Raw genomic sequence first — 13,500 nt, 5'->3', positions numbered from 1 at the left:
ACTTTGTTGTATGCTGCCAACAAGGTTTCTTTGTGCATTACCCAGGCACTGCCGGCTAGCGATTTCAAGATTTTGGTGTGGCTCACAAATCTATAAGAGTATTCTAATCGAGAGGGGTGTCAGATGTGTAAGGTTAGCTGGGCATACAAAGAGGTGGGTAGTGTCATGCGGGGACTCGTTGCACGCTGCAAATATATTTGATATGTCGGGATGGATTTTGGACAAGTAGGAGTTTAAGCTGCTACAGTAACCAGAACGAATCTGTCCAAGGATCACACTCGATTCTCGCGGCAACTCGAGCCGGTGAACGTATTTATGGCTCCACTGTGAATAGCGTATTGTCTTATGTCGTCGACGTAGTTGAGGAAAGACCTCTTGATGCTCCTAAGAGGCGGTTTCACTTCAAGCAGGCGACTGCAGAGAAGATTTCTACGAAATCACCCGAGCAAAAACTGCCTGGAGACGAGTTCAAGATGCTCCTTAACTGGGAGCAAGTGTGCCTCACTGTGCAGATGTTCGATAGGAGACATCAAGTGGCATCGCGTTATAGTCCGAAGCCATGTTGCCAACAACGTTTCTTTGGATTTTCACCAAGCGCTTCCGGCTAGCAAATTGAAGATTTTGTTGCGGCTCTGTACTTTGACAATAATCGCAAACGTGTGGAAGAGCTGTCTAATGTCGCACCTAAAATCTTAGGGTTATTGACAGTCGGAATTGGATTCAATGGGGAAGAGTATTAGGTTCCGTGCAGCGAGGATGAGTTAAGGTAGAAGAGATAGCCGCTTAACTAGATCCCGGTTAGGACCCTCTTTGGTAACGATTTCCTTTAAAGGGATCAATCCGATTTTCAACAAATACCGTTCTACTATCTTAACAATAAGTTAAATAAATACTTGAAAAAAATTACCTTAAGCGTTAATCCCCCTAACGGCATTTTCAATCCAAAAAATATTGAGCAAACTAAGTGCTCAGATCGCTCTATCCGAAAATATGATTAATACTTGATAAAATCCAATACCGCTTATCTTATTCTATTCTTATACTGACGTTTTCAATTAAAAATATTTGTAGTCTGCAAGTAATTGCACAGATAAGTACACTAATGAAAAAATATGAAAGAGTATATTTACCAAAAGTTTCATCTTTATTAATTAACGCCATTCCGAATACCAATACTTATAGTTTTCGAAACAAATCGCGAAAACAAAATTCAATTATTATAAACGTATATGCTGCTTGCTATTTAACCTGTGATTTCCTTCGAAAATACATTAAAATGGATGTGAGCCAACACTTTTCGGGCTATTGGCTGAAGTACGGTGATGCTTTGCTTACGATATAAATTAAATTCAGTTATTCTCTCACAATTATGAAGACTATATATATTTGCAAATGTGTGTAAATGATTGACATACATTTGGGTTTTAAAGAATTTGAAGGGATGCGTACGTGCCATTTACCGCTTGCGACTTAAAATTCACGTCGATGATATTTATCCGGATCAAAGTAGGATGTGACCACAACACGATCGCTGAACTTACGACCGGTCAACGCTTGCTGTGCCTTCTGACAATCCATAACGGAATTGAACTCGACAAACACTTTACCACAACCGGGCACATCAACACCCTCAATGGGTCGGGGTATTTCCACACTACGCACAACACCATACTTATTGCATTCCTCTTTGATATCCTCCAAAATATCTTCGTACTCCTCCTCATCGCGCAACTCATCCGGTGTGACCATATTCAACAAGCACAACACTTCAGTGGGTGGACCCGAGGTGCCGACCATCGACAAGCCGGGCACTTGTATCATGACCGGCGCAGCGGTGGTGGCGCTATTCTGTGCATTCTTCGCACCAACACTGGCGCGTTGTACTATCAACTTTTTATCGCCCAGCTGCATGCCATTCAGCCCGGCTATGGCCTGCAAGGCAATAACAAGAAATTAAATTTCGAATTTTTAATGAATATTTTCTAAGTTTCCTGTTTACCTGATCGGTTATGCTGTGATCGACGTACTCAGAGAACGCATAGCCTTTGCTCAAACCGGTGGCGGCATCCTTTACCAGATTGAAAGCGCGCAATTGTCCAAACGAGAGTAGCAGCTCTTTTACCTAGTGGGGTTTAGAAAGCATTTGCGATTAATTTTTGGCTATAAATGCGGTTGAGTTATTAGCAAAATGATAATAAAAAAAATATTCTAAATTGTATTGACAGCTTCGAACTTTGCATTGTTTTAATCGTCATAAAAGAGCTAATTGCAATTCCACAGCGATTATAAGTCACCCTTTAATGGGAGTGCATGTCCTTCCACCACCACCACCTAAAACAAAATAACATTGGGATTGGCTAAACGAAATTGTCGACATTGATTTGTAGTTTACTTAGTATTTTGTTATTCTGAAAAGTTCCTGTAGAGATTTTTGCAAATGGAATTTTTGTTGTCAATTTTTATAAACTTGCCTTTTACACCGACATTTGCATGCGTATTGCAATTTCACTGCATCGACACGCACTCACTTAAGTTTCTCACACCGCATATATTGTACTCGCAACTTAATGCACACGCAAGAAAAGATGTGTGTTTTGTTTTGTTATGTAGGTGGGTGCAGTGGGCATGGTCGATGCAACTGCAATAAAATCGAAAGCGAAAGCGAACCTTCTACGAGTTCTTTCTTGTTGCTGTGGTGTATGATGCAACCTAAGCTACAAATGACCAAACAATCAAAAACACAATTAATACAAGTTCTGACAACAAATCTAGGTAGATATGTATATACATATAAACAACAACAAAAAAAATTGTTTTAAATTTAGCTCAAAATATGTTTACGAACAGATCAATCTAGCTGAAAGTTAATTTAAGTGCGTTGTCGAGACTGGAGCTGAAAATGAAGCTGTAAGAAGAGCTGAAAAGTGAAATTTGGTGCTGAAAATTCAAAACCGTTGCAGAAGTTCTGCGCTGAAATTTAAGCTGAAAGAGGAATTCAAATGATAACTAAATTGCCACGCATATGCAGCGCTGCTTGACTGCAACCGCATTTGGTATACTGGATACGCCTATAATGCTACAGGGGAAAAATTTAAATAAATTTTGGAAATTCTCTTTCTTTAGAACTCATGTATGCCCGTAGCCGCACTGCCTCATAAACTGTGGCAAAAAAACTTTACAATTACATTATTCTGGATATATCAACAAAGTGCAGCAATCAGCCAAATTACCTGCTCTTCATTCAAATAGTTAGGCAAGCCACCAATGAAAATCTTGTGCGGCGAATCTGGCACCACGGTCGAAATGACACCATTAGCTGAAAATAAAAAAAAATTATATATTTTTACAAATTATTCTGTTTAAGGAAGTGTTTCTTTCTAAGAAACGTTTCCTTTTTAGAATGCAGAAAATTTTCTTTCTTAGAAAAAAAGTTTCTTTTTTACAAAAATGTACAACTTACCCACTGGCGCCGTTATTGGCGGCGCATCAGCTACTCCGGGCATGGGCTGATAATCATGCGGACGTCGTATCTTCAAACTCTGACCCTTAAAGTTGATGCCATCAAATGCCATTGCCTGTGTGGTCTCATCAGTCGAACGGAATTCCAAGAAAGCAAAATTCTTATCCAAATTTATCTGGCATGCTAAAACTGGACTGCCAGCCGCTTGTGCCAGACCCGTCAAGTGCATTTGTTGATTGAAGAATTCCATCATTTCGTCTTCGGTAACACCGAATGGTATATTGCCTACGTAGAGACGACGTGCCTGTCGCGTTATGGTTGAACCCACAACTGGCACGGCCGCTTGCGGTATTTCGGGTACAGCATTTGCCGGTATTTGACCGGCTGCTTGCATTGCTTTGTACTGCATGGGTGTAATGTGTTCAAAACCTGGTGGTGGTACATCCCAATATAATGAAGGTTTTCTGCGGCGCGAACGTGTGTGCCGATCACGGCCACCAGCACCACCCTCGCGCTTACGATCGCGAGAACGTGAACGACGATATTCGCGTTCTCGTTCGCGGTCTCTTGAACGCGATCTATGGCGGCGCCTATCACGGTCTGCAAAAAAAAAAAATATACATACATACATATATTCATACATGTAGCTTTAAGTATACACGTTATTCGTTGCTAAAAAACTCCACAATTACTCACCTTCTGAACCCATTTTATGGCTACTAGTAATTACACAATAATATTAATGATGGATGTTTCCAAAATATTTAATAAATAGTATATATTTTTAAGCACAATGATTGAAAAACTACAACTTTTTTTTATGGAAGTGTGCACAAGCCGAATTCGTTGGCGAAGATTTTTCTGACAGACGCTACGCACAAATGTCAAAAGTGAAGAGAGAGACAAACATATTATCAGACGTCAAATATTGTACAACCTGGTTGCCATCATTCTTACTAATGAGCTTGAATTATGATTTGCTTTCGTCGGTATTAGGCAAGAATTCTTGCTTGCTTCTATGTAAAAAATTTAACTGATGAACTTAATACGTAATATTTAAATGTTTTCCCTGTTAGTAATTCAAAAATTGTTTAAGCAAAGTATATCTATATAATAGTCAAGGCTAATTCGACGTAATTAGATTTTTTAATACAGCAGAATTTTTCTGTAAACATAATTTAATACTTTATTTAAATAAAGACGAAACCCAATCGCCAGGAAGCTTTATTATGTTATAATATTTGCGTAAAAACTTTGAAATTGCCCAGAAAGTAAAAGGAAAACAAAATTTCAACTTCAGTATTTGTTATTTTAATATATGGTTTCAGGTAGTTTTCGATGTTATCAAACATATAACAGTTACATACCGAATCATTACAACAAAAATGCATTGCCTAAAATGTAAAACTGCCCTAATACAAAATAAAAACTAAAACCAGAAGTGCGGCAACACCAAGCAAACAGCTGTAGTTATTATTTTGTTTACAATCTTCCAATTGTGATGAACTATGAGCGTAAAAATTTTCCTGCCCGCTTTTCTATTTCACACGAAAAAAGACTGTGATATATATGGAGAAATACAAATCAATGAAAATAATGCAATTTCCTATTATATTATTGCGCATCAAGATTATCAGAGTGCAAGTCAAAGCAATTTGCGGCACTTGGGACACATAGTTCGTGCCGGACTAACATCAGCCTTACAACATCGTGATGTTGCGTTGACCTTTGCCTACGACGGTGACACGCCAAACATTTATTTGCTTAAACTGAGCATAAAACCGTCTAATACTACACAAGTGAATGTCTTCCTATATGATGTGCCAAAAATGTTGCAGTTGTACGAATATAGCGTCAATTGTGAGACGAATAAAAGCGACACGATTGCCGAGAGAAATGGCGAGGAAGAGACCGACCAATGTAATGATGTTGTATTGTTGTGCCGTCTGTTAAATGAAAATCACAAGCAAAATAAAGTGCATAAAGTCACGATATTCAGTATTCTACAAAAGTTACTACTTTTACTGCCTAATTTAATAACATATTTATTAATTATATTGCTGGAGTGTAAGCCAGTTAAAACGCTTATGCAAAAAACATCAATTTACACACACTTTTTGGAGTGGCGTAGATTGGACGCAACTGGGTAAGTTCGTTGAAATTGAATTTTTATTAAACAATATCTAAAATGTATTTTCATTTTAGAAAACGGAAACTGAACATAACAGTGGATAAAATTCTCGGTGTTAGTGTAATGATTTTCTTACTCTTTTACGTTTCCCAATCCGGCGATTACCTGCTAGCAACATCACACGTGAGTAGTAGCGCGCACAATGGTTATATAAGGCAATGTTTTTTGCTTGAAAATTACATATTTTAGTGGGTCATACAAAAGCTGCGCTTGCTGCTGCGTTCACTGAAAGGCAGCCCAATTGGCCTAAAGCTAAATGAACATCTTAACAATTTTTTACTCGATTGTTTTAATTATCACATTGATTTGTGGGCAAAGTTTTTAGGTAATTACGTGCATACATTCTATAAATTATATATGTATTATAATTGTACGTTTCTCCATCCAGATCTTATCGAACCAATCGTGCGTCAACTCTTTGTGCCAATTGCCATGCTTGGTTTCATAGGAATCTCTTTTCAATTAGCGTCTTTGCCGATGTTGATGTCCATTATCGGCTTGCATGCGCATTGCTTCTATATTTACACAGCAGTGTAAGTTGCCCATTGTATATGGAAATTTCAATAACAAATAATTTGTGTTTAATTAGATTGTACAAAGTGGAGATTAGAGGTATTCAAGTACTTTGGAAGGTAATGCTGGGCAAACGTTACAATGTACTTAAAAGTAAATATAGTTTAATAATTCACACATCTAATTTAGCTAAATAAGCATGACTTGCAGATCGCGTGGAGTCACATAATTATGTTAACCGACAGTTGTATCTTGCCACTATATTCTTTACTTCGCTACTCTTTTTGTTTCCAACGGTATTGGTTTATTACGTGGTTTTCACAACGGTAAAACAATTTTAAAAGATTTTTATTCAAATTATTAATTATTTTCTTGTAGTTGCGCCTTTGTATCTACATGGTGAATTTGGTTGTCGAAGTATTGCGGCGTAAAATTTTAGAATTTCCTCTGCTAAGTCTGCTAAAATGGACTATTGGTAAATTTTGCGATATGGGTATGTAAACATGAAACTTTTAACAACTATAATTTGTTATTAATTTCTTTTATTGATGTTTTTTTTTTTTTAGAAAGTATACACATCGCTCATATGCCGCACTCGCCGTCACCTTTGTTGCAACCACAGAATATGCAAATTAGTATGTCCGTTTTCAAATTGAGCATACAAAAATCGCCATTAAGTCGGGTATTTTCATGTGAAAGTGGAATCCTGCAAGAATTTAAATCGGATGAGAAGATGTCAATTAAAAATGCATTTACGCGCATGCTTAAAGGAACATTTTAACACTGTTAGTAAATTCTCTTATGAGATAATATTGATATTAAATCACGTTATGTTATAAACCAAAATGTTTTTATATTGTTCAAAAATTAATGATTTTTTAATACAAATCAGTTATATTTTATGCATATAATGCGTATTCTACTGGAAATTTAGATATATACAATGCATACAAAATAAGAAACAAGGATCCGTATTATAAGTTGTATTAAAGTAGTAACTTCTTAAAAAGAAAAAGATTTTCAAGAAATCTTATTAACTAAATACACGCATCAATCATTGTTCTAACATATAGTTAAACTTACTGGTATTTTTATACAAAATAGCTAGCTCTTTACATTTAAGCCATCGGAGAAATAAACTAGTATATTAAAATTATCCTTAGTTGAAAATCTGTTTGGAGTTCTACTATACCGTCGTTCGATTACCATCACCACCAAGTTTTTGTACAAGCTGCAATATATAAAAGAAAAAAATCAAATTGTTAAAAATTTTCATTATATTTACAGTAAAATTACGACCCTGCAAAATCTATTACTTATTTGTTAGCTATACATCTGTCAACTGTCACACATTGCGATTGAGCGAGTGAAACAGCGATAGTGCACCAACAATTCTATTTTACTTCATATTTCTATCAGCTCGTCTGTGGAAGATTTTTGTACAAATCTCTAAATTCGTGCGAAATGTCGGGATATATTGCCAGGAAAGGTCCCTTAGTCTTTTGTAAGTACATTTGTGTGGCATATACAAACAATTATTGTATGACTTAAGAATTAAATGATTGAACGTTAAAAAATATATCAGGAATGTTTTCCCATTTGGTTACGTAAATAGAAAATGTATTACTATTTTCCAAATAAATAACCATGTATCCTCTATTTTTAGCAAATTTGGGCAAATGGGCCTATAACTTGTCTGGTTTCAATCAATATGGTGAGTTATTGCTAATAATTTTTGTAATTATTGTTGTTCAATAACTAACCTTCAATTCACACAATGACATACCCGTAGGCCTGCACCGTGATGATTGCCTGTATGAGAATGAAGACGTGAAAGAAGCTGTACGTCGTCTCCCCCGTAAATTGTACGATGAACGCAACTACCGTATCATGCGTGCTTTGCAATTGTCCATGACGAAAACACTTTTACCAAAAGAACAATGGACTAAATATGAAGAGGATGTCAAATACTTGGAACCTTATTTGAAGGAAGTTATTAAGGAGCGTGAAGAGCGCGAAGAGTGGAATAAGGACCACTAAACGCGTGATTTAATCTTAATATACAAAATTCGATTTAATTAGACATGTGTGAAATAACGAGAATAAATTAATTAAACAATTGAAATCGTGAATCTTAAATATTTTTGCGAGAAAGGACACCCATAGTACAGATAGGCAGAGAAAAGGCAAAAAGGTAATTTTCAAGAATTTCTGTTTCTTGACTAAAAATTAACTTACCTTTTGGATAAATGGAGCATTCAGAACAGAACCTAACACAGGCACTCGTCCCAAGAAATTGATTGCCACTGGGAAGAATCCGCTGTAATAAATATAAAAAACATTTTTGTAAATTATAATAAAGTATGAAACATATACTTTACCTGAATAACACAAAGAATCCATACAGTTCAATAACCATACCAATCATAGGAAAACCAAGTAGTACTACAAAAATTCCGCCAAAAAAGGCTGTAGTTCCTTTAACTTTATGCCTTTGAAAGAAAAACCGGAATGTACGCTGGACCCCAATTACGCAGGCAAGACCGCTTAGGAAAAGTAACTGAAAGTTAATTGTTAATACATAATACAATACACCTGTTATAGTTATATTACATTGCCGATTGCTAATAATCCTTTATCAAAAAGAAATAGCACACCCAAAAATAGAAAGGAGACACCAAAACCAGCCAGGCCTATGCCGATTTCTATAAAAAAACATTCATATTTAGCCAACAATAGTAATTTTAAAAGACTAACAAAAACACGAAGGGCTGAAGCCAAAAACGATTAACGCGGATCAGTTCATGATATTATAGACTTACTTTGTAAATCGGTTACTTCAATCATGATACTTCTTGTGCACAATTTATATATAATATATTTTTAACAATCTAAAGTAACAATAATTAGTGTATTGAGTTATTATTTACTAGAATTATTTGATCTCTTCCACGTAAACCGATTTTTCTTTTTGGTTGTTCGAACAGCTGATTTTTGCTTTGCATGACATTTCGTTTTGAAAATCAAACATTTTTAAAAGTGTTAGGAAACTCAAAAAATGTTAAGTCATATTTGGAATAAATAAAATCATGAATTCAAAATAATTCGGTTTTAAGTGATATAAAAATATTGTAAAACAATTTTAAATGAAATACAATTTGTTTTATTATTATAATTAACCTAATATTCATGTATTTGTTATATTAAGCAATAATTTTGTTGAAATAACATGATTTACAAAGATACGGCAGCTCAGGTGTTGACAGCCATATTTGCCAAAAATACAACTCTGCGTGCGGCAAAACGCCATTTTTCAATCAATGCAGAAAAATTTTTCTCAGTGGCGTGGCTTTAACTTATGCTGTTTTAAATAGTGAAATTCAGTCATATTTTAGCGTTAAACTGTGTCAATAGATTCTTAAAAACAAACATGGATAGTGAGTATACATTTAAAGTAATATCTTGGATAGATTTTCAATGTTTATGCTAATTATAACACAGGAGGAGGTTATGGCGGTGCTAGTGGTGGAGGAGGTTACAATAATTTTTCTGTACCACCGCCGAATTTCCAGCAGCAAATGCAACCAAAAAGTGGCGGCTACAGCGATCAATCTTCCTACAACAAAGGAGGTATTTATAAAATTAAGTTTGCACTGAAAGTTTTTCTGTAACTTCTGTTGATTTGTAGGTTATGATTCAGGTAGCCGTGGCGGAGGTGGTGGAGGCGGCGGCGGTTGGCAAGACCGTGGAAGCGGCGGAGGCGGCGGTTATGGGTATGTATCTATTATCCTTTACATTTTCGTACGAAACAACTTCACAAGCTAAGGCCCATTCATTAGCTTACCTCAAGCTAATAACGAAAAGAGCGTGTTCAAATCCTAAAAAAACAAATTCTGTTGACAAAGCTATCAAATCCAAAGTGTTTAGGGTATCTGTGCTGTTTTAGAATGTATGTATAATTGAAAATCAAAATTTGTATAAGTTGAGAAATTTGGGATTCTTGCTTCTCTACTGTAGCTGCAAAATATTGAACTTCATGTTTACCTGTATCTTAATTTAAAACATGTGATTTTGAGAGGTATAAAAAATTTGTGGTACGATTTTATTCACGAAGGTGCAAATGTTGAAATCTGTTTGTTACTTTTTTTTTTTTATTTGATCCATGTTGATTCCACAAGTATTTCAATTTATCTAATTTAAGCGAGGTATTTTTACACGTAATATTTTGGTGAGTTTCTATCATACTGTTTATTTGGTGGAGAAGCAATCAATTCCAACATTGTCATTTTTTGAAACTTGTTTTTATTGTTGCATTGTTTATGAAACTTTTTTAAAAGTAATTTAAAGGCATAAAGGTGTAATACTGTCGACGACATTGTGAAAAATTCAACAGAAATAACCCCATGAGAATTAACATGATCTGGTTACTAAATCGTTTTAAGTGGTTCATTTTGTTGGCGTAATATGAATAGTACACAATATGAAATACGTACCTAAGAGCCTGGTGTATAATTGCTTAGTTGGGTAAGGTTAATTTCGAAATATTTAAACTTTGTAATGTTCAAATCATCGCAATCTCGTGGATCAACAAAGTTTAATTACGCATATGGGAATTTAATGGTTGGTTATTGAGGAAAACACATTTACAGACAGCTTGAAAATGGTACTTGCTTGTGTATGCGATCTAACATGATTTTTAAAAATTCTCAACTGCAAATCACGAATGCACATTTAAATGAGTCTTGATATCCTATTTTAGAAATGGAGGCGGCAGCAAGGACGGCTACAATAAAGGTAAAATAAAAGCAAGCCAAATTGCAAATAATTGAGTAAAGTATAAATCAATTCATTTACTACTTACAATTCTTAACTCTGCGATTTACGTATAAATTATTGTATGACTAGTGTTTTCATAGTGTATTTAATTGAGAGTGCCAACTATTAGAGAGTATATACATATATATAAAACTTCATTTGGGGTAAACTGCAAAGTATGCAGTTGTGGAGTAATAATACTACAATGCATTCTTTTTTTAAATCAGAGTATTCTGACTTTGTGTCAAAACAACATGTGAGTGCATCAAGTGAATGGTACATATACATAAGTATAATGCCGCATACGGTGAAACAGTTGATCAATATAAATTTGATCTTGGTATACAAAAACATTAAGGTGGTATCTGCTTTGGGTTGTTTGAAACTGTAGAAGGTTTACAAAGTAGCGAAAATAAACGTGAAACTGCTGTAAATATTTTTTAAAGCTATAAATTTTAAGAAACGCAAAGGTTTATAAATTTGGTTTCATGAACAGCATATATACTGTTGACAAAATATGTATCTCGTGTGTGTAACTTGCAAAAGTTGCTAATTTTTTTTTTTTAAGAAATAAAAGAGGTGTTACAATATTGGAGTACATAAATACATTGCAAATGTATTTGGTATTGGTGTTATACAAACAACCATGGTTAAATTCTTCAGCATCTTCATTATTGCTCCTGATAAAATTTATCAAAGGTGTACTTGAAAATATAACTGACTACACTACTCTTCGTCTATGTTTCAAATGTGTTCTATTAGAAGGTCATACACTTGCTATTATTATCTATTCATATTCACATTATCGTACTTCGAATTAGCGTTTTAAAGTAGTTTCTTAAAACCAATTTAGTGCCCAAACCATATCTCATAGTTTAAATATGTTTATTAAGACGAAATGATGCTAATATTAGTTATGTTATTTTAGGCGGATATGGTGGAGGCGGCGGCGGCGGCGGTGGTGCTGGCGAAATGGTTACTCAAGAAGACACCATCTTTGTCTCTGGCATGGATCCCGCGACCGATGAAATGGCGATTGAAACGCATTTCGGCGCAATAGGCATAATTAAGGTAAGTTCGCATAACGCTTCCATAAGCCATTACGCAACTTTTAATGTTTTCAAATTGATATTTATCCACCTGCAGAAAGATAAACGTACTATGAAACCTAAAATTTGGTTATACAAACACAAAGATACCGGCGTTTCAAAAGGTGAAGCTACTGTAACCTACGATGATACGAATGCCGCACAATCAGCCATTGCTTGGTTTGATGGCCGAGATTTCAATGGCTGTACGATTAAAGTTTCGTTGGCACAACGTCAAAATAACTGGAAAGGTCGCGGAGGCGGTAGTGGTGGCGGCGGCGGTGGTTTCGGTGGCCGTGGCGGTCCCGGTGGTGGCGGTGGACGTGGTGGAGGTGGTAGATTTGATCGCGGCGGCGGCGGATCGGGTGGTGATTACGATTCCGGTCGCGGAGGTGGTGGAGATCGTGGTGGCCGTGGTAGAATGGGAGGTGGCGGTGGAGGTGGAGGTGGTGGTGGTAACGTACCACAACGCGAAGGTGATTGGAAATGTAGCAGTTGTAATAATACCAACTTTGCTTGGCGCAACGAGTGCAATAGGTATGTAGCCACCAAATTGCTATTGTTTGATTGAGCGTAGATACCATAAAAGAAATTCTATTTGCAGGTGTAAAGAACCTAAAAGTGATGGTGATAATGAAGGCGGCAGTGGTGGTGGTGGCGGCTATGGCGGAGGTGGCTATGGCGGCGGCAGCGGTGGTGGTGGTTACGGCGGTGACCGCGGTAGTGGTGGTGGCGGTTATGGCAACAGCGATCGTGGTGGCGGCGGTGGTGGTTATGGCAACAGAGATCGCGGAAATGGCGGTGGTGGCGGCGGCGGCGGTGGTGGTGGTTTCAACCGCTTTGGAGGTGGTGGCGGCCGAGGAGGCGGCGGCGGCGGTGGCCGCGGAATGGGTGGTGGTGGTCGCCGCGATGGAGGCGGTGGTCCGGTTAGAAATGACGGAGGCAATCGGCCCAGACCTTATTAACCGTTGTGCGATTTTAAGTTATATATATGTATTTAACTTTAAAAAAATTTTTTAAGTAAAGCAGATTTATTGTATTAAGAACGTAATTATTACTGCTATCTAAATATCAACAGTTTGCAACAGAAGTAGATATGAAGAAACAAAAATAACGACATGTATATTACAATGTATCTTTTTTCAAAATAAAAAACTTAATTTTAATTTAATGACCAAATAAAAATTAATTGCTTTTTAATGGACCACACCTCTAAATTGTAAAATGAACACCGAGGACTGTGTGTTAAGTTTCCTCTGTGGCAGTAAGAAGGCTGCAACGATTGAAATGGAGACACGACAGCTAGATTTTTTATCCGACCAAGGACTGTCAGCTCGGCAGGATTCTGCCGCTACTACAACAACAACATTTGAAAGCCGCAAGTTAGCAGTGCTAGGTCTAATAAAAATCCGGGTGCAATCCACTTAAGTTAC

General features: G+C 36.5%; 6 protein-coding genes across 8 annotated transcripts in view; 3 read left to right on the top strand and 3 right to left on the bottom strand.

Annotated features, from left to right (window-relative positions):
- Positions 1–1,229, bottom strand: part of LOC126760409 (protein obstructor-E-like) — a 241,426-nt gene extending 240,197 nt beyond the window's left edge. The window contains exons 1-2 of the mRNA XM_050476012.1: positions 1,131–1,229; positions 908–1,072 (exon numbers count right to left, since the gene is read on the bottom strand). The gene's annotated coding sequence lies outside the window, so the exon portion shown is untranslated. The remainder of the gene's footprint in view (positions 1–907; positions 1,073–1,130) is intronic.
- LOC126760407 (splicing factor U2AF 50 kDa subunit) lies at positions 1,126–4,336 on the bottom strand. Its single transcript, XM_050476005.1, has 5 exons — positions 4,157–4,336; positions 3,461–4,060; positions 3,231–3,316; positions 2,000–2,122; positions 1,126–1,932 (listed from the first exon to the last, which is right to left on the bottom strand). The coding sequence occupies exons 1-5, from the start codon at positions 4,167–4,169 to the stop codon at positions 1,471–1,473; spliced, it is 1,284 nt and encodes a 427-aa protein (XP_050331962.1). The 5' UTR covers positions 4,170–4,336; the 3' UTR covers positions 1,126–1,470.
- A 506-nt stretch (positions 4,337–4,842) lies between these two features.
- On the top strand, positions 4,843–7,242 carry LOC126758510 (uncharacterized). The gene is made up of 8 exons (XM_050472797.1): positions 4,843–5,606; positions 5,666–5,774; positions 5,841–5,976; positions 6,040–6,184; positions 6,241–6,317; positions 6,375–6,490; positions 6,543–6,657; positions 6,731–7,242. The coding sequence occupies exons 1-8, from the start codon at positions 4,969–4,971 to the stop codon at positions 6,943–6,945; spliced, it is 1,551 nt and encodes a 516-aa protein (XP_050328754.1). The 5' UTR covers positions 4,843–4,968; the 3' UTR covers positions 6,946–7,242.
- On the bottom strand, positions 6,038–9,154 carry LOC126758511 (vesicle transport protein GOT1B). 2 transcript variants are annotated; one of them, XR_007666857.1, is made up of 6 exons: positions 8,987–9,152; positions 8,778–8,869; positions 8,546–8,724; positions 8,403–8,484; positions 7,248–7,395; positions 6,038–6,870 (listed from the first exon to the last, which is right to left on the bottom strand). XR_007666857.1 is itself a non-coding variant. In XM_050472798.1 (6 exons), exons 1-6 carry the CDS (start codon positions 9,009–9,011, stop codon positions 6,853–6,855), a joined length of 435 nt encoding a protein of 144 aa, XP_050328755.1. In that variant the 5' UTR covers positions 9,012–9,154; the 3' UTR covers positions 6,038–6,852. The 2 variants fall into 2 exon arrangements, 1 of the variants encoding a protein (XP_050328755.1); XM_050472798.1 differs by having other exon boundaries at positions 7,357–7,395; positions 8,987–9,154.
- LOC126758512 (cytochrome b-c1 complex subunit 7) lies at positions 7,533–8,289 on the top strand. Its single transcript, XM_050472799.1, has 3 exons — positions 7,533–7,668; positions 7,831–7,878; positions 7,957–8,289. Exons 1-3 carry the CDS (start codon positions 7,629–7,631, stop codon positions 8,202–8,204), a joined length of 336 nt encoding a protein of 111 aa, XP_050328756.1. The 5' UTR covers positions 7,533–7,628; the 3' UTR covers positions 8,205–8,289.
- Positions 9,155–9,445: 291 nt separating the features above from the next.
- On the top strand, positions 9,446–13,252 carry LOC126758432 (RNA-binding protein cabeza). 2 transcript variants are annotated; one of them, XM_050472691.1, is made up of 7 exons: positions 9,446–9,601; positions 9,666–9,794; positions 9,853–9,937; positions 10,924–10,958; positions 11,908–12,050; positions 12,126–12,604; positions 12,672–13,252. In XM_050472691.1, exons 1-7 carry the CDS (start codon positions 9,595–9,597, stop codon positions 13,030–13,032), a joined length of 1,239 nt encoding a protein of 412 aa, XP_050328648.1. In that variant the 5' UTR covers positions 9,446–9,594; the 3' UTR covers positions 13,033–13,252. The 2 variants fall into 2 exon arrangements, with proteins under 2 accessions (XP_050328648.1, XP_050328649.1); XM_050472692.1 differs by lacking the exon at positions 10,924–10,958.
- The last annotated feature ends 248 nt before the right edge of the window (positions 13,253–13,500 follow it).

The sequence above is a fragment of the Bactrocera neohumeralis genome, chromosome 5 (genome assembly GCF_024586455.1).
Source record: "Bactrocera neohumeralis isolate Rockhampton chromosome 5, APGP_CSIRO_Bneo_wtdbg2-racon-allhic-juicebox.fasta_v2, whole genome shotgun sequence".
Classification (NCBI taxonomy): domain Eukaryota; kingdom Metazoa; phylum Arthropoda; class Insecta; order Diptera; family Tephritidae; genus Bactrocera; species Bactrocera neohumeralis.
Note: the sequence above shows the minus strand (reverse complement) of the source record. Positions and strands in the feature narration are given on the sequence as shown.